Source organism: Crotalus tigris, unplaced genomic scaffold, assembly GCF_016545835.1.
Source record: "Crotalus tigris isolate CLP2741 ecotype Arizona unplaced genomic scaffold, ASM1654583v1 scf7180000017690.20705106771:4171800, whole genome shotgun sequence".
Classification (NCBI taxonomy): domain Eukaryota; kingdom Metazoa; phylum Chordata; class Lepidosauria; order Squamata; family Viperidae; genus Crotalus; species Crotalus tigris.
In genome coordinates, this window is record NW_024096569.1 from 945,149 (window position 1) to 965,001 (window position 19,853).

Here is a 19,853-nt window from a genome sequence, read left to right on the forward strand (position 1 = left end):
GCAGTTCCTTAACAATAACAACAACAATAATAATAACAACAAAAATAGAGCTGGAAGGGACTGTGCAGGTCTTCTAGGGACTAGATGACCTCCAAGGTCCCTTCCAACTTTGTTATTGTTGTTGTTGTTGTTGTTAATAGTAGAGGACTAGCCAAAACAGGATTCAAAACGTCATGCCTCGTCTTGGCCACCAGATGGCGCGCCGTGGCCGAAGCAGCTTCCCGCTGCTGGGAGACCAATTTTAATCGTGTTTTTTTTTTTTCCCCTTTTCTCTCCCTATAGGACTACAACTCCCATCTCTATCTAGACTGGTGAGGTGAAGGATGATGGGGAAGCCATCCCGGTCATTTGGAAGACCCCAGGCCCGCTCTGCATGGGGGAGGGATCCCCCATGTTAGGAGGGATCTGTAGGTTGGAGGATCAGAAAAGTCAAAATAGAAGATTTAGTCACCTTCCAGATAATCCTCGCCTTAACAGGTGGTTCCACTGGTTAATTGTTCTCACTGTCAGGAAATTTCCCTCTCCTTAGTTCTAAGTTGCTTCTCTCCTTGATGAGTTTCCCTCCGTCGCTTCTTGTCCTGCCTTCAGGCGCTTTGGAGAATAGCTTGACTCCCTCTTCTTTGGGGCAGCCCCTGAGATACTGGAACATGGCTATCATGCCCCCCCCTCGTCCTTCTCTTCATTAAACTACTAGACATCCCCAATTCCACCAGCCGTTCCTTGTATGTTTTAGCCTCCAGTCCCCTAATCACCTTTGTTGCTCTTCTCTGCACTCTTTCCAGAGTCTCAACATCTTTTTTACATCGTAGTGACCAAAACTGGATGCCGTATTCCAAGTGTGGCCTTACCAAGGCCTTGTAAAGTGGTATTAACCCTTCACGTGGGCTTGATTCTATCCCTCTGTTAATGCAGCCCAGCACTGTGTTGGCCTTTTTTGGCAGCTGCAGCACACGGCTGGCTCCTATTTAAATGATTTTTTCCACTAGGACAGTGTTTCCCAAACTTGACAATTTTAAGGCATGAGGACTTCAACTCCCAGAATTCCACAGCCAGCAACACTGGCTGTGGAATTCTGGGAGTTGAAGTCCTCATGCCTTAAAATTGTCAAGTTTGGGAAACACTGCACTAGGACTCTGAGCTCCCTCTCACAGTTGCTGCTATTGAGCAAGATACCCCCTATACTATCCCTGTGCATTTGGCTTTTCTTGCCTAAATGTAGAACCTTGCTTTTTTCACCACTGAATTTCATTTTGTTAGATAGGGCCCTGGGTTCGAGTCTGTCCAGATATTTTACATAGACCCCTCCCCTTCATTTTGCAAAGCAAAAAGGGTCTTTCGGCCGTGCTGGAGATTTGAGGAGGGGGTCCTGCGCAGGAGAAGGGAAGGGACTTTTCAGGTCACGCTGGCATGGGGGGGGGCTGGGAGGGGACCGGGACGGGTGTGTTGCAGGATGCAGCTGTCCGAGGGACCCGAGCTAGGTAGGAAGGCCGACCGGGGTGGGCCCGGCATCCTTGCTTCCGAAGAGAATGCCCGGAAGTTTCTCCGCTTCTGGGGAACAGCTGGCCCTGGGTGTGCCCTGCGGTGGTGACACAACTTCACAGGCCCTGGGTGGGAAGAGGGGGGGGGCAGGCACGAAGCTTGGATGCTGGGGCAGGGGTGTCTCAAAAATGCACACTTGAAGAGGGGTGGACTTCAACTCCCAGAATCCCCCAGCCAGGCATGCTTTAAGAGGGGTGGACTTCAACTCCCAGAATTCCCCAGCCAACCATGCTGTTGTAACTTTGACCCATCACTAAACGAGTGGCTGTAAACATCCATGCATGCTTGAACCGTACAGATAAATTATATATACAATAAGTGTGTGTGTGTGTGTGTGTGTGTGTGTGTGTGTGTGTGTGTGCGCATATATGTATGTATGTATGTCTTTGATTATTCGGGTTTTCTCCTGCATAAAATTGGAAGCGTCTTGGCGACGTTTCGACGAAGTCTCATTCATCATCTTCAGGCTGGTGTTTTCGGCTTCGTGCTTCTAGGAGCTTTGTGTTAGGAGCTTCGTGCTTCTAGATTGCTCCTAGAACAGTGGTTCTCAACCTTTCTAATGCCGCGACCCCATAATACAGTACCCCATGTTGTGGTGACCCCCAACCACTTATACATCACCGGGTGCCAGGGGCATGGCCAAAAAGAGGGCAAAAAAGTGGCGGACAGCCTTGTTTGGCGACCCCCATGAAATGGTCGTTCGACCCCAAATGGGGTCCCGACCCACAGGTTGAGAACCACTGTCCTAGAAGCACGAAGCCGAAAACACACCAGCCTGAAGATGACGAATGAGACTTTGTTGAAACGTCGCCAAGACACTTCCAATTTGACACGGGAGAAAACCTGAATAACCAAAGATCTATCTATATATATATGTTTTCTGAGGTTTTCACGGGTGTTTGTATGTAGGTCTTTGGTTATTCGGGTTTTCTCCCATGTCAAATTGGAAGTGTCTTGGCGACGTTTCGACGAAGTCTCATTCATCATCTTCAGGCTGGTGTTTTCGGCTTCGTGCTTCTAGGAGCTTTGTGTTAGGAGCTTCGTGCTTCTAGATTGCTCCTTGAAGCACGAAGCCGAAAACACCAGCCTGAAGATGACGAATGAGACTTTGTCGAAACGTCGCCAAGACATTTCCAATTTGATGCGGGAGAAAACCCGAATAACCAAAGGCCTATACATATAAAGTGATTTATATCTTAAGGGGGTCTTCACCTTGTAGCTGGGTGGGGGGGCTTTTTAATTATGCCTAAATAAAGAGATATAAATCTACCTTTCCGGCTCGGATCCTTTTTGGGGGGGCAAAGCTCCCCTGCTTTGAAGGAACGACCCTCCCAACTTTATGGCTAACCTCCTTGCTATTGGGGTTGGGGGGTGGGTCCCCAAAATGTGTGCAAAGTCTGAATTTTCCTAAGTCAGGAAAAGCACAGACATCTCTTCAAAGCAAAGTTGGCTTTATTAAGGCGAGCCGAGGTGATGGGATCCAGCCTTTTCAAATTGAATAATTTGGGGGGAGGTCTTTCTTCATGGGCCTCTCCCCCTCCCCACCAGTCAAATAAGGACACAGCCTTTTGTGGGAGGGGGGGCTTCACTTTTCTGACATTCAAATCCTCCTGTCTATCAACCGGCCCGTTAATAAAAGGTTGGCCTGCAACCTGGGGGTGTTTTGCCAAAAATCCCATTTTTGCAAAATAATAATAATAATAATAATAAAATCAGAGCCCCCCCCCCAACAATTTCCCATTCTATAGGTAGTCCTCGACATACGATGTAAGAGAGAGAGAGAGAGAGAGAGAGAGAGAGAGTGAGTAGAATTTCTCTGGCTAAGCAAGGGGGTTATTAAGGGGGGGGTTTGTCGTGCCCGATTTTACGACCTTTTTTTGTTTTGGCCGTTAAACGAATCACTTGAGTTTTTCAAGGGAATCGCCTGGTCGTTAAGCGGATCCAGCTTCCTCCGTTGTCTTTGCTGGTCGCAAGCCGGCTGGGAAGGCCGCAAACAGGAGCCCGTTTGATCCCAGGATGCTGCTTGCCCAAGGGTCTGAATTTTGACCGAGCAAGAGCAAGGGATGCTTGCAACGGTCGTACGTGTGAGGACCGGTTCGTTTTTTTCCACAGCTATTGCAACTTTGAACGGTCGCTAAATGAACGGCTGTACGTCGAGGAGTATCTAGATAACTGCAGGTTATTCAGTCCATCCATCCTTCCATCCATCAATCGGAATAGAGCTGGAAGGGACCTTGGAGGTCATCTAGTCCAACCCCCTGCTCAAGCAGGAGAGCCCATACCATTTCAATCAATCAATCGATCAATCGATCGATCGATCGATCAATCTGAATAGAGCTGGAAGGGACCTTGGAGGTCATCTAGTCCAACCCCCTGCTCAAGCAGGAGAGCCTATACCATTTCAATCAATCAATCGATCAATCTGAATAGAGCTGGAAGGGACCTTGGAGGTCATCTAGTCCAACCCCCTGCTCAAGCAGGAGAGCCTATACCATTTCAATCCATCAATCAATCGATCGATCGATCGATCGATCAATCTGAATAGAGCTGGAAGGGACCTTGGAGGTCATCTAGTCCAACCCCCTGCTCAATCAGGAGAGCCTATACCATTTCAATCCATCAATCCATCAATCGGAATAGAGCTGGAAGGGACCTTGAAGGTCATCTAGTCCAACCCCGCCCTGTTGTCTGTTTCTGAAAGGCTGCCCCCACCTCAAATCTGCCAAAAAAAGAGCTCAGTAGGTCTTTTAAACAAGCAAACCTTGCTGCAAACAGACACACACACACACACTCCACAAATTCCTGAAACCCAACCCATAAAAAGCTGCACATATATTATATAAATCTGAGATTTTAGCTCTCCCTGCAGGATTGGGCACCATTCAAAGCCCCCGCCCCTATTTTCCAAAGGTGGAAGGAAGGATGGTGGGAGGGGTGAGGAGGTAATTCTTGGTCGGCCTCCCCCCCCCAAGGGTGCGATTCCCATCATCCCCCAACCAGCAATGGGATGATGGGAATTGTAGTCCCAGCTGGAAAGAATAAGATTAAGGGAAGGTGCTAAATGGGGGGGGAGGCCTGGGTAACGGCAACAGGGGTCTTTTCGACCCCTCCCCTCTCCTTCCCCACTTGCTGGTAGTCCTCGACTTACGACGCCAATTGGGACCAGATTTCCCATCACCGTACGAGTCACACCTGATTTTGTGATCTTTTTTGGGGGGGGCAATTGTGGCGGTCGCTAAGCGGATCACACCCGATTTTGTGACCTTTTTCATTGTGACGGTTGAGCAATCCGCTTCGGCGATTAGGTGAGCCCTACGGTCACTAAGTGGATCCAGATCCCTCTACTGACTTTGCTCGCCGGGAGGCCGCAGAAGGGGGTCACGTGACCCTCCCACTCCACCAGGAGAACCTGCCACCGTCATAAATACGAGCCGGTTGCTAATCGCCTTAACATTGATCCCGTGACCGCAAGGACGCTTGCAATGGTCGTAAGTGCGAAACGGGGTCGTAAGTCCCCTTTTTTCGGTGCCCGAAAATTGAAGATTGAAAAGGTGAGTTGGGGGGGGGGATGTTTCACAGAGCAACTTCTCCGCGGAGCGTCAGATCCTTTTGGCCGTCGTAGTTCGGGACATAGCGGACTGCCGGCCTCAGCAGGCGCTGGCGTAGGGGCCGTCCAGCACCTGGTAGCGGATCTTGGTGTTGGTGATGGCGCCGTGTTTCTGGCGCAGGTGCAGGCGCAGCTGGCTCTTGTGGCGGAAGCGCAGGCTGCATGTCTCGCACTGCGGAGAAGGAAGGAGGCCGCGGTTAGCGAGGAGGGGCGACGTGGAGCAGGTCTGATGGGCTCCGGGGGGGGGGGGGAGTCTCTGGGCCTGGGGCTCTCTGCTGGCAGACGTTTTGTGACCCAGCTGGGGAATGTCATCAGTGCTAGGAGGGGGGAGGAAGAAAAGGAGGAGGAGGAGGAAGAACAGGAAGAAGAGAAGGAGGAGGAGGAGGAGAAGGAGGAGGAGGAGGAGGAGGAGGAGAAGAGGAAGAAGAAGGAGAAGGAGAAGGAGGAAAAGGAGGAGGAGGGGGGGGAGGAGGAGGAGGAGGAGAGGTGGAGGAGGAGGAGAAGAAGAAGAGGAGGAGGAGGAGGAGGAGGAGAGGAGGTGGAGGAGGAGAAGGAGGTGGAGGAAGAAGAACAAGAGGAGGAAGAGAAGGAGGAGAAGAGGAGGAGGAGGAGAGAAGGAGGAGGTACAGGAGGTGGTGGAGGTGGAGGAGGAGGAGAAGAAGAAGGGGAGGAGGAAGAGGAGGAGGAAGAGGAGGAGGACAACCCCGGGGTCCTTGGTGCTCTCTGAGCTGGGTTTCCTTGCAGACGTTTCCTGAACCATCTAGGCAATAGCATCAGTGATAGAAGGGAGTGGGGTATTCCTAGAGGAGGAGGAGGAGGAGGACTGTGGGGCCCATGGTGCTCTCTGAGCTGGGTGGTTTCCTTGCAGACGTTTCATGACCCAACTAGGGAACGTCATCAGCGCTAGAAGGGAGGGTGGGTTGTGGAGAGTGGTGGGGGAGGAGGAGGAGGAGGACTGGGGAACTCTGGGAATTGAAGCCCACCCCTTAAATGGCCCTGGTTGAGAAACACTGCTCTAAAACAACACTCGACCGTCACTCCCTCATCTCACAGCCCTGACGATGTTACCCAGTCTGGCCTCGAGACGTCTCCCAGAAGCAAGCCAAACTGCAAGACACCCCCCCCCCCACAAAACCCTCAAATTCAAACTACGAGCTCCCTCCCTCCCCTCCCCCATTGACTCTCCCCCTCCGTACAGTTCCCTTTAAGCCCCGCCCCCTTAGAAGAGCCCGCCCTCCCTTCAACCCCACCGAGAATCCAGATGCCCTGGCCTTGCCCCGGTTCCCCTCCGGGCTCTTCCAGAAGACCTGTTTACCCCCCTCCCCCCAAGTTCTCAATGGGGCAGCTGCCCCCCCCCCGGGGGAAAGACCCTCACCTGGTAAGGTTTCTCCCCGGTGTGGATGCGGAGGTGGCTTTTGAGGGTCTGCAGGTGCCGGAATCGAGTCCCGCAGGTGCCACACGGGTAGGGCTTTTCTCCTGTGTGGATCAAGACGTGGGCCCGGAGATGTGCCACCTGCGAGGGGAGGGGGGGAACATCCAGTGAAGCCACCTCTTTTTTGGGGGGGGGGCAGTGGGTTTGAGCCCACCCTACACCCTTCCACGGGTTCCATCTGTACCCCCGGGGGCGACGCTGGTAATATAGGTGATCGTTTCATCCCGTCGAGCCTCCCCAGTCAGAGGCAGTCTACCTCCCAAGAGCCCACGGCAGACAGGTGGACCCCCACCCGGAAAAGCAGGATGCTGGCTACATGGGAGACGGGGGGGGGGGGACGCTTGTCTTTGACCCACAGAGCGGTCTCCGCTAGTGTTTTGGTCTAGATTATTTGGTTTCATTTCAAATTTTTAAATCAAATAAATTCTTTCAACTTGCTGAGCAATCCTGAGCAGGGGGTTGGACTAGATGACCTCCAAGGTCCCTTCCAACTTTATTATTATTATGGATCATCGCACAGTCAGCCAGATGTTCAGACTGGATTTGGCATTTTGTCTACCTATCGAGTCCTTACCCAGGACCTGGGATAGGCAGATGTGGATGTTTGATGGTATTACAGATATCGTCGCAGGATGGAAGCAGTTCCTAATAAGGCCGCCTTTTGAAATTGACTAATAGCGAATTTGTCAATGCCAATGGTGTTCAAGTGGTGCTCCAGTTGTTTTGGGATTGCACCCAAGGCGCCTATGACTATTGGTACTACCCTTGCTTGCTTTTGCCACAGTCTTTCTATTTCTATTTGTAGGTCTTTGTATTTTGTGATCGTCTCCAGTTCTTTCTCATCTATTCTGCTGTCTCCAGGCACTGCCACGTCCACTATCCAGACTTTTTTGTCTTTCTTATCGACAATTGTCAAGTCTGGGGTGTTATGTTGCAGGTGCTTGTCTGTTTGAATTCTGAAGTCCCAGAGCAGTTTAACTTTATCATTTTGTATGACTTTCTCTATTTTATGATCCCACCAGTTTTTGCTTACAGGCAAGTGATATTTTTTGCAGATCTTCCAATGCACCATTGTTGCTACTTTGTCATGCCGCTGCTTGTAGTCAGCCTGTGCAATCTTATTGCAACAGCTTACCAGGTGGTCCACTGTTTCTTCAGCTTCTTTGCATAGGCGGCACTTACTGTCTGATTATTATTATTATTATTATTATTATTATAAATTACTGACATGAGTGGGTACATCTCGAGAGAGAGAAAAAACACCTCCAAATCATGGGTAGTAATAATAATAATATTAATAATAGTAATAGTAATAATAGTAATAATAGTGGTAGTAGTAATAACAAAACAACGACAACGACAACAACAACAACGACAACGACAACAACGACAACAACAATAATAATAATAATAGTGTTGGAAGGGACCTTGGAGGTCTTGCAGTCCAACCCGCTGCTCAGGTTGATGGTGGTGGCCGCCATTTTGACTTTTTTGACCCACTTATCGGGTGTGACCCCCAGGGCATTCCCTGGCGTCTCCTTACCTGCACAAAACAAGACCCGCACATCTCACACTTGTAGGGTTTCTCTCCGGAGTGAATGCGCAAGTGCGTCTTGAGGTTAGCCGGCCGGTTAAACTGGGCCCCGCAGACGCCGCAATGGTAGGGCTTCTCTCCTGTTGGCCGGAAGACAGAAGGGGGGAGGGTTTCGGAGCATCGAACCGGACGATTGGTCCTTTGCTCTGTTCCTCGGGTGGGTTGTAGATCGCTGGACTTCAACTCTCTGCTGGCGGGGGAATTCTGGGAATTGAAGTCCGCCCGGCTTAGGAGGATCCCTGCCCACCTGCATGCAAGGACCGATGGCTGGCCAGGCTCCCCTTGCCACGGAAAGTGGAACTGCAGCAGTGGCACTTGTAGGGCTTCTCCTGGGCACCCGGGGCTGGGCTGCCCCCTTCCTCTTCCGCCTCTTCCTGGAGGTATTGCAGGTCACAGGCCTGGCAGCTGGAGGATCCACAGCCTGGGAACAAGGAAAGAAATGGACTTTGCTAGCTCTCTCTGTCTCTCTCTCTCTCTCTCTCTCTCTCTCTCTCTCTCTCCATCCATCTTCCACCCATTTTATGTAAGTATGTATGTATGTTATGTATGTATGTATCTCTCTCTCTCTCTTCATCTATGTATCTCTCTATATATATTATATCTGTCTGTCTGTCTGTATCTATCCATTCATCCATCTTCCACCCATTTTATGTACGTATGTATGTATGTATGTATCTATCTATCTACCTACCTACCTATTTATCTATCTATCCATCATCTCTCTCTACCTATGTATCTCTCTTTCTATATCTATCTATCTATCTATCTATCTATCTATCTATCTATCTATCTACGTATCTATCATCTATCTATCTATCTCTCTTCATCCATATATCTCTCTCTATATCAGTGGTTCTCCACCTGTGGGTCGGGACCCCATTTGGGGTCGAACGACCATTTCAGGGGTGTCGCCAAACAACGCAGTCCGCCATTTTTCCCCCTTTTTCCTTAGCTGTGCTCCTCCCTTTTATTCTATTGGCTTTTGAAAGCCAATAGAACAGACTCTCTTGAATAGAGTCTAATTCTATTGGCTTTCAAAAGCCAATAGGAATTGTCCAGGCTATCTCTGCCCTGCTGAGCCCGCCAAAAGTCCTAGTCTGCAAACGGTGCTGCACCAGTTGAGTAGTCCTCGACTTACGACCGGTTGAGTAGTCCTCGACTTATGACCGGTTGGGGGTCGCGGCATTAAAAAGGTTGAGAACCACTGCTCTATATATTATATCTGTATGTCTGTCCGTATCTATCCATTCATCCATCTTCCACCCATTTTATGTATCTATCTATCTATCTATCTATCTATCTATCTATCTATCTATCTATCTATCTATCTATCTATCTATCTATCTATCTATCTACCTACCTACCTACCTATCTTTCTACCTACCTACCTACCTACCTGCCTGCCTGCCTATCTATCTATCTATCTATCTATCTATCTATCTATCTATCTATCTATCTATCTATCTATCTACCTACCTACCTACCTACCTACCTACCTACCTATCCATCCATCCATCCATCATCTCTCTTTACCTATCTATCTCTCTACCTCTTTCTCTACCTCTCTCTCTCTCTCTCTAATCTATCTATCTATCTTTCTACCTCCCTCCCTTCATCTTTTTCTGGGTAGTTGAAAGATTTTGGACAGCGGCCAAACACCTTGGGGGCGGAGACACACGCACTCTGCGCATGCCTCCCAAACCCTTACTTCTGTTACAGGCTGGCTGTGGCCAGGCACAGAGGCCGTTAGTTCTCAACTGACAACCCTTTATCTAACAACCGGTCCGAGTTGCAACGGCACGGAGTGACTTACGACCATCCTCACACTTGCGACCGCAGCCGTCACGTGATTTAAAATGGCGGTGGGGGTCACTCACTTTTCCCCTTTCTGCCGACTCACCAGGGCCGTCTCCCCTTGGCGTGGGAAGCTCCTTGGGGGGCTGCGGAGAGCGCGAGGGGGGCGCCAGGTTGCAGATGGAGCACGGGGGGTCTGCAGGGGGCCTCCTGGGAGGGGGGGAAAGGAGGGGGGGGGGTCAGCCAAGCCTGGACCCTTTGATTGGGCCTCTCTGGGCCCCCAAGTATCCAAAGCCTGGGGGAGGCGGTGCAAAAGAGGACCCAGAACGGGGGAAAGAAAGAAGTGGCGCTCTGCACATGCACAGGGGGCTACCCTTCCAGCACAACTCGCCCGCTCCGATCTGGCCGGGCCCAGAAGCTGGGGAACCACATTTCCCAGAATCCTCCAGCGGGAGGTGGCAGCTGTGACCCAATGCAGGAGTGCAGAATTGGGGGAAGCCCTGTGTACGTGCTCAGAGGCCCTCTCGCCGCGAGGTCGGGCACTCTGACCTGGGGGACGGGCCCGCCTGGCCAGACACGCTGGCCCCCTGCTGGCGCAACAAGGAACTGAGGACGATGAAGCGGTACTTCTTCCAGTTGCAAGCTTTGGGGTCCGGAATCGGGGTGCAGCTGCTCGACTCGGCCGGGGAGGCCGGGTGGCCCGCCGGGAACAGATCCCCGGCGCCTGGTGACCCGACGGATCCCGATTCCTCCTCGGTGGGGCGGAAGGATGCTGGCTGCGGGGCCCTTTCGGTGGTGGCTCCTCGGGTAAAGTGGGGTGCGATGGAGCCCCGTTGCGGTGGGGGGTCGTCTTCCAGTGGCCGGCACCTTTGGCGGTCCAGAGGGGGGAGGAGAAAGGTCACCCGGTCGTACCTGCAGGGATCACACGGGGAAGAGTCGGGGGGAGGGGCTCAGAGATAATAATAATAATAATAATAATAATAATAATAATAATAATAATAATAATAAAGTTGGAAGGACCTTGGAGGTCATCTAGTCCAACCCCCTGCTCAGGCAGGAAACCCTACACCATTTCAGACTAATCATCATCATCATCATCATCATAAGTTGGAAAGGACCTTGGAGGTCATTTAGTCCAACCCCCTGCTCAGGCAGGAAACCCTACACCATTTCAGACTAATCATCATCATCATCATCATCATAAGTTGGAAGGGACCTTGGAGGTCATCTAGTCCAACCCCCTGCTCAGACAGGAAACCCTACACCATTTCAGACTAATCATCATCATCATCATCATCATCATAAGTTGGAAGGGACCTTGGAGGTTATCTAGTCCAACCCCCTGCTCAGACAGGAAACCCTACACCATTTCAGACTAATCATCATCATCATCATCATCATAAGTTGGAAGGGACCTTGGAGGTCATCTAGTCCAACCCCCTCTCAGGCAGGAAGTCTGTACCCTGTCCAGCGTTGGAGAAGGGAGGGAGGGAAGGAAGGAGGGAGGGAGGGAGGAAGGAAGGATGGAAGGAAGGAAAAGAATAACAGAATAACCGACTCGGAAGGGACCTTGGAGGTCATCTAGTCCAACCTCCTGCTCAGGCAGGAAACCCTATACCATTTCAGACAAATGCCTGTCCAGTCTCTTCTTAAAAACTTCCAGTGTTGGAGAAGGGAGGGATGGAGGGAGGAAGGAAGGATGGAAGGAAGGAAAAGAATAACAGAATAACCGACTTGGAAGGGACCTTGGAGGTCATCTAGTCCAACCCCCTGCTCAGGCAGGAAACCCTATAATACCATTTCAGACAAAGGGCTGCCCAGTGTCTTCTTCAAAACCTCCAGTGTTCTCTTCCTGGTTTTCCTCCCCTCCCCCAGTATAAGAGAAGCACCTTCCTCCCCTGCTCCTTCTTGACCTCCCTGGCAGCCCCCCCTCCCACACAATCCCCGCCCCTCCCCCCCCCCCCCCCCCCGTACCTGGCTTGGAGGAAGCGGTGACAGCTCTGGACTACATGTTCCATCTGCAAATAGGAGGCGGCTACCAGCACCGCGGGGGCCGTGGCCGGGCTGAGCAGAAGGCGGGAGGTGTACATAAAATCCAGGAGGGTCTGGAAGCCCACCGGCTCAATGGAGCTGGGCAAGGTCAGGACACTGACTTCGTGGCCCCCGTGGCCCAGGAAGACGGAATAAAAAAAGCCACTGTCGGAAAGAGAGGACAAGAGAAGGAGTCAAGACAGAGACCATCCGGCTGTGCCCATCTCTGAGGGCTGGGCGGTTCAAAGAGGGCGGACTACAAAGCCCAGCGACCTCACCCTTGCTTGGGGTGGGACCTTTCCTGTTGCTAGAATTGCCTACTACACAAGCTCAGTCCCCGGACCTGTTTTGTTACTTGCAGTGCTTTAAGACTGGGGGACTTCAACTCCCAGAATTCCCCAGCCAGTTTAAGACTGGTGGACTTCAAGTCCCATAATTCCCCAGCCTCTTTAAGACTGGTGGATCTCATCTCCCATAATTCCCCGGCCACTTAAATACTGGTGGACTTCAATAATAATAGATTTGGAAGGTACCTTGGAGGTCATCTAGTCCAACCCCCTGCTCAGGCAGGAAACCATATATCATTTCATAATAATAATAATAATAATAATAAAGTTGGAAGGGACTTTGGAGGTCATCTAGTCCAACCCCCTGCTCAGGCAGGAAACCTTACACCATTTTAGAATAATAATAATAATAACAACAACAACAACAACAACAATAACAACAACAACAATAATAATAATGTTGGAAGGTACCTTGGAGGTCATCTAGTCCAACCCCCTGCTCAGGCAGAAAACCCTATATCATTTCATAATAATAATAATAATAATAATAATAATAATAATAATAATGATGATGATGATGTGATAATAATAATAATAATAAAGTTGGAAAGGATCGGAGGTCATCTAGTCCAGCCCCCTGCTCAGGCAGGAAACCCTACACCATTTCAGAATAATAATAATGATGATGATGATGATGATGATGATGATAATAAAAGTTGGAAGGGACCTCGGAGGTCATCTAGTCCAGCCCCCTGCTCAGGCAGGAAACCCTACACCATTTCAGAATAATAATAATAATGATGATGATGATGATGATAATAAAAGTTGGAAGGGACCTCGGAGGTCATCTAGTCCAGCCCCCTGCTCAGGCAGGAAACCCGACTCCATTTCAGACAAAGGGCAGTCCAGTCTCTCTTTAAAGATCTTCTTAAAGACCACACCTTCTCCGGACACGCAGGCCAACCTTGCTCGTGCCCGCCCACCTGTCGGGGACCCTCACCTGCAAGCGGTCAGCACAGCCTTATGGGCTTGCAAGGGGTGGCCGCCCACCCTCAAGGTGACGTCCGTCAGGATCTGCCGCTTGCGCAGCTCGTTCAGGTTGGTCAGGACGTCGCTGGAGTGGCGGGTGAATTCGCGCACGTAGCTCGTGGGGCTGGGCCCAGCCATGATCCCTGCAGGGCGGGAAGAGAGAAGGGGGTACTACACTCAGATCATGGTTTGCAACCTTGTTCGCCGGAAGATGGATGGACGTCAACTCCCAGAATTCCCCCCGACAGCTTTTTTTTTTTCCCACTTTGCTGAACCCCAAAAAACGAGATAATCTAGCCATGTTTCTTCTTGTCATATTAGTGCTGAATTCCGGTAAATCTTTGCTGGCTGGGGAATTCTGGGAAGTGGGGCCTGCCCATCTTCAAGGGGCTAAGAGAGAGAAATGCTGCCAGTCAATCAATCCAGTCCACCAATCAGAATAGAGCCGGAAGGGGACCTTGGAGATCTTCTAGTCCAACCCCCTGCTCAAGCAGGAGACCCTAACCGTAAACTTTCAGACAAATGGCTGTCCGCTCTTTTCTTAAAAACCTCAAGATTAGATGGCTAGACAGATAGATAGATAGATGAGATAATGAGATAGATAGATAGATAGATAGATAGATAGATAGATAGATAGGGAGGGATAGATAGATAGATAGATAGATAGATAGATAGATAGATAGATAGATAGATAGATAGAAGATAAGAGATAGAATATAGATGATATAGATAGATGGATACATGATAGAAGATAGATGATAGAGATAGATAGATAGATGATAGATAGACAGATAGATCGATAGATAGACAGACAGATAGATAATAGAGGTAGACATAGACAGATAGATAGATAGATAGATAGAGATAGACAGACAGACAGACAGACAAATAGATAGATAATAGAGATAGACATAGACAGACAGACAGATATATAGAGATAGAGATAGATAGATAGATAGATAGATAGATAGACAGACAGACAGACAGACAGAGATAGATAGATTCACAGACAGGCAGACAGACAGATAGATAATAGAGATAGACATAGGAAGATAGAGATAGACAGACAGACAGACATAGATAGATAGACAGACAGACAGATAATATAGACATAGGGAGATAGAGATAGATAGACAGACAGATAGATGATAGAGATAGACATAGGGAGATAGATAGATAGATAGATAGATAGATAGATAGATAGATAGATAGATAGATAGAGACAGACAGACAGACAGACAGACAGTCATATAGAGCGAGCTACCTGGCCAGAGAAAGAAAGAAAGAAAGAAAGAAAGAAAGAAAGAAAGAAAGAAAGAAAGAGGGAGGAAAGGAAGGAAGGAAGGAGAATGTGTGTGTGTATATGAGAGAGAATCAGAGGGCTGCAAGGGAACTCTAAAGATCCTCTAGTCCAACCCCCTGCTCAAGGAGGAGACCCTGGCCTATAGCATTCCAGACAAATGGCTGTCCAGCCTCCTCTTAAAAACCTCCAGTGATGGAGCACCCACAACTTCTGGTGTCAAGCAGTTCCCCTGGCTAATCGTTCTAGAAATTTCTCCTTAGTTCCACGTTGGTTTGTTCTTTGGGGATCGCCACTCTCTGGATCCCCCTTGAGCTGGGCCCGCACGGATCTTAAGCCTCCATAGGTTCCTCCCAGCCAGTGGAACAAGCCAACCCCACCCCACGGGTAGACCATGGCTTAAGCTACCAAACCAGGTTGGGTACCAAGCCGACAGGGAACTGGCCCGCTGCACCTTCTTCTCCAGACCCCCAATACTCACCCCTGTCCTGCAGGGATGGCGGGCCTCTGACCCTGCCAGCAGGTATGGGGGGGGCTGTGAGTTGGGGGGGAGCAGAGATCCAGCTGAACCCCCCCAGTCCCTTCTTGAGCGCAGCCGCCTGAGAACCAGCCTCAAAGCCCGCCGGCTCCAGCGGGGTCTTTTATAACATTGGGGGGGGGATTGAAATAGGAAGGAAACTGACCGGGCGATGCTCAGCATCACCAGGAAGAAAGGGGACGGGGGGGGGGCAGAAGAGTGACAAAGAGGAAGGGGTTTATTTATAGACCTTTCAGGAAGAAGGACCCGGAAGGAGCTTAGAGATCAGGAAGCTTTGGCTGTGCACCATGGGTGGGGGGGTCTCTGCCCCCCCGACATCCCCCCCACCCCTCCATTCTTCTCTGCCATTTGCTGGAATATTGTTCTATGCCTGGTTTCCTTGCATTGTGGGGACACAAAATGCCAGTGGGGAAAGCAGGCGGGTGGGTGGGGTGCAAAGCTGTGTGTGTGTGTGTGTGTGTGTGTGTGTGTACGCGAGTGAGATGTGTAGGGGAGGAAGCACCTGCTTGAATGAGAGCATTTCCTATTGGCCAGCTTCCTGGTTTGTTTTGGGCCGATCCCAAAGACCAGGTTTAAGGAGGGCAGGAAAGATGGCGGCCACCACCGGATCCCCGTTATCCGTTACTAATTTGGGCCCGGAATAATGAAATCATTGGGAAAATGGGGTGGGGGGTGTCTCTGGACATTGTCCACCTTTTCTGGTGGCCGACTATTCGGTTTTTCTCAACGTTGCCAAGTTTCAAGGTGGGTGGACTACAACTCCCAGGATTCCCCAGGCAGCCTGTTTTAAGATGGGGGGGGGGACTTTCACTCCCAGAATTCTCCAGCGAGAGTGCTTTCAAATGGGTGGACTTCAACTCCCAGAATTCCCCAGCCAGCGATGCTTCAAGGTGGATGGACTTCAACCCCCAGAATTCCCCAGCCAGTGATACTTCAAGATGGACTACAACTCCCAGAATCCCCTAGGCAACCATAGTTTAAGAAGATAGACTTCAACTCCCAGAATTCCCCAGCCAGCATCCTTTAAGATGGATGGACTTCAACCTCCAGAATTCCCCAGCCAGCATCCTTTAAGATGGATGGACTTCAACCTCCAGAATTCCCCAGCCAGCATCCTTTAAGATGGGTGGACTTCAACTCCCAGAATTCCCCAGCCAGCATCCTTTAAGATGAATGGACTTCAACACCCAGAATTCCCCAGCCAGCATCCTTTAAGATGAATGGACCAACACCCAGAATTCCCCAGCCGGCATGGGTGGACTTCAACTCCCAGAATCCCCTAGGCAACCATACTTTAAGAAGATGGACTTCAACTCCCAGAATTCCCCAGCCAGCATGTTTTAAAGGAACAGGAGTTCCTTTTTAAAAGCTGATTAGGTTTCTGCACCCCACACAAAGTGGGGACGTCCTGCATGCCTTCTCTGAGCTTGGTGCCCCATTTGATCAACGTGGACTCCAAATCATAGAACATTAAGAAAATTAAGAATTAAAAATGAAAAGTAAGAATTAAAAATAAATTGAAAAAGTTAGGATTTAAGTCTTAAAAAGGGCCCCTATTTCTTGTCAGTTTTTACCAGCTTATTTCTCATTTTTGCTCAAACAGTGAGTTCTAGAATAGAATAGAATAGAATAGAATAGAAGCTGGAAGGGACCTTGGAGGTCCTCTAGTCCAGCCCCCTGCTCAAGCAGGAGACCCTATAGTACCATTTCAGAGAAGTGACTATCCAGTCTCTTTTTAAAAACCTCCAGGGATTGCTTGGGGCTTCATGTGTGTACCCAGCCTGTATGAATTGCAAACGACCGTTTAATGCATTGTGTGAAGCCAACCAATGGTGGCTTGTTCCATAAACCCCAGTTAAGCGATCCTGGCTTACCCTCCCCAGGGAAGCACTGTTACCTTGTGAGTTTGCTGTCAACTCGCACAACCCCAGTGTGATTTTTCACACGGTTAGGACTCAAACATCTAAGAGCAGAGCCTCACCCTGCAGGCGTTGGGAATTTTGCCCGGAACAAGCTAGATTTTTCCGGGAAGGAACAAACAAGCATCGACAAGCCAGGTGTCGATTCAGCTTTCAACATCGGTGCCAGGAAAGAAAACACTCGAAAAGAGAAGAGCAAAAGCTGAAACTGTCCTTAAACTTATTCTTATTTTCTTAAAATAAACGACAAATCCAGGCTCTGCCTGGCAATTTTAACCAACACTGGTGGTTAGTGGTTGCAGGATTCTTTTTATGAGGGGCTATGCGGTTCCAAAAAGCTGCACACCCAGCAAAAAAAGGGCAGCAGGAAACTTAACCAGTTGGAAGGCTGCCCGCTAGCGGTTTTAAGGAAGGCGAGTGGCTTTGAAGGCGTCCCAGGGCTGGGAGGCAGACGGCACCGTGATTTTAACTACGATTTGAGTCTCTTTTTTCTTCCAACGACAGAGAAAACAACCCTAGTGCGATGAGTTGGCAGTTGTGCGGTTGTGGGCCCAAGCGGGCAGCCGATTACAGAATGGCAGAATCGGAAGGGACCTTGGAGGTCTTCTAGTCCAACCCCTATACAAGAAACCAACCTCGGCCACTTTTAAGACTTGTGGACTTCAACTCCCAGAATTCCCCCAGTGGACTTCAATTCCCAGAATTCCCCCAGTCCACAAGCAGGGCTTTCTTCAAATTTGGCCCTTTGTGGACTTCAACTCCCAGAATTCCTCAGCCAGCGTGAGGGAACTAGGACCCTTTGATGACTTGTGGACTTCAACTCCCAGAATTCCTCAGTCAGCATGAGGGAACTGGGATCCTTTGATGACTTGTGGACTTCAACTCCCAGAATTCCTCAGCCAGCGTGAGGGAAGTAGGGCCCTTTGATGACTTGCAGACTTCAACTCCCAGAATTCTTCAGCCGGCGTGCCTGGCTGAGGAATTCTGGGAGTTGAAGTCCACCAGTCATCAAAGGGCAGTTTGAAGAGCCCTGCTCTAACCACTGCACTGCACTGCCAATCTCCCGGACAGGAGCTGGCGCCACGTCTTAGGCGGGCGAGTGTCTGCGCAAAAAGCCGAGCTGCTGCCAGGAGCGATTAAAAACAGCCGAGTTAAGCGATAAGGCTGGCAATGCGCCATGCGCAGCGTTCCACGCGTCCCGCCACAGGCACAGCAGAGCATACACAGACGTCCAGGGCCCTTTCAATCTCCCAGTGGTCTTCTGGAACTCTGCACACGCCCCGATTCCAAAACAAAGGCCCCGAATCTTAGAATGACAGAATTGGAAAGGGACCTTGGAGGTCTTCTAGTCCAGCCCTCTGCTCGAGCGAGAGACCCCATATACAGGCAGCGCTCAAGTTACGACAGGTTCAAAGTTACGATGTGACTTACGGCCGTTTTGCACCCTCGTGACTTTTCCTGCATCTCCCCGGTCACGGGTTCGAAATTCAGAGGCTTGGCAACTGACTCGTACTTGTGACGGTGGCCATGTACTGGGGGGGGTCACGTGATCCCGTTCTGCGACCTAAGGACGAGCAAAGCCAGATTCATTTGACGACTGTGTCACTTAATGACTGCCACGAGGTCGTAAAATGGGGCAAAACTCGCCAACATGTTTCCCTGAGCAACAGAACGGCCCCCCCTCCCGCTTGCAAAATGGCCCCCCCTCCCAGGGATTTGGAGAAGCCCAAATTCCAGACACACAAATGACACACAGACACACACTCAGAGACGCACACACACACACACCCCAGCAAGCAGGGGCTTGTCGGGTGATGAAAACAGGCGGCTGGCACACCCTGCCCTCTCAGCCGGGCGAGTCTGCCTGGTGCCCCCTCAGGGAATGGGGGGGCTCTCCCAGCCCCTCCCTCGGCCCCCCCTTCTCACCCCCATCCAGATGGGCGGGACTACATTTCCCAGGAGGCTTAGCCAGCCCAGGCAAAGGGTGAGGCTGCTGGGGGTTGGGATCCAATGAGACCCTCCCCACTATGCCCATGGAGGCAAGGGAGCATGGGCACTGGAGTCTCACCTGGTGCCTCCCCTGAAGGAGATTGTAGCCCCCCCCCGTCTCTGCCCATGGAGGCTGGGGAGCATGGGCACGGGAGTGCCACCTGGTGCCTCCCCTGCAGGAGATTGCAGCCCTCCCGTCTCTGCCCATGCAGGCTGGGGAGCATGGGCACTGGAGTGCCACCTGGTGCCTCCCCTGCAGGAGATTGTAGTGCCTCCGTCTCTGCCCATGCAGGCTGGGGAGCATGGGCACTGGAGTGCCACCTGGTGCCTTCCCTGCAGGAGATTGTAGCGCCCTCCATCTCTGCCCATGCAGGCTGAGGAGCATTGGCACTGGAGTCCCACCAGGTGCCTTTCCTGCAGGAGATTGCAGCCCCCCCCTGCCCATGCAGGCTGGGGAGATGGGCACTGGAGTCCCAGCTGGTGCCTCCCTTGCAGGAGATTGCAGCCCCACCATCTCTGCCCATGCAGGCTGGGGAGCATGGGCACTGGAGTCCCACTGGCGCTCCAGTCCGATGGGACCTTCCCTTCTCCGCCCATAAAAGAAGCCCCCCCCAATCCAAGGCGGGAAGGGGGGGTCCCCGAGAAGCGGCTTCTTCCCCCAACCTGGCATCCTCCCCCACCACCACCACCACGCAGGCTGTGGAGCACGGGCCCTGGAGTCCCACCTGCGCAGACCGGCAGGTGGGACGAGGCGTCGGCCACCCCCCCCCCTCCCGCCCCGGATCCCAAGAGGC

The 19,853-nt window shown here is 51.0% G+C and overlaps 1 protein-coding gene across 4 annotated transcripts; it reads right to left on the reverse strand.

The window, feature by feature from the left end:
• Positions 1 to 4,092: 4,092 nt before the first annotated feature.
• On the reverse strand, positions 4,093 to 19,818 carry LOC120305708 (B-cell CLL/lymphoma 6 member B protein-like). 4 transcript variants are annotated; one of them, XM_039337924.1, is made up of 10 exons: positions 19,785 to 19,818; positions 18,502 to 18,634; positions 13,285 to 13,456; positions 11,941 to 12,162; positions 10,516 to 10,878; positions 10,073 to 10,176; positions 8,420 to 8,593; positions 8,122 to 8,252; positions 6,522 to 6,659; positions 4,093 to 5,318 (listed from the first exon to the last, which is right to left on the reverse strand). In XM_039337924.1, exons 3-10 carry the CDS (start codon positions 13,449 to 13,451, stop codon positions 5,187 to 5,189), a joined length of 1,431 nt encoding a protein of 476 aa, XP_039193858.1. In that variant the 5' UTR covers positions 13,452 to 13,456; positions 18,502 to 18,634; positions 19,785 to 19,818; the 3' UTR covers positions 4,093 to 5,186. The 4 variants fall into 4 exon arrangements, with proteins under 4 accessions (XP_039193858.1, XP_039193856.1, XP_039193857.1 ...); XM_039337922.1 differs by lacking the exon at positions 19,785 to 19,818 and adding an exon at positions 19,139 to 19,743; XM_039337923.1 differs by lacking the exons at positions 11,941 to 12,162; positions 19,785 to 19,818 and adding an exon at positions 19,139 to 19,744.
• Between the last annotated feature and the right edge of the window lie 35 nt (positions 19,819 to 19,853).

Excerpts from the sequence above, each read along its gene's own strand:
- LOC120305708 (XM_039337922.1), bottom strand. The coding sequence starts at position 19,729 with ATGCCAGGTTGGGGGAAGAAGCCGCTTCTCGGGGACCCCCCCTTCCCG. Across the intron at positions 8,253-8,419 it reads CCATCGGTCCTTGCATGCAG|GAGAGAAGCCCTACCATTGC; the intron begins GTGGGCAGGGAT and ends TCCGGCCAACAG. Across the intron at positions 6,660-8,121 it reads GCGGGTCTTGTTTTGTGCAG|GTGGCACATCTCCGGGCCCA; the intron begins GTAAGGAGACGC and ends CTCCCCTCGCAG.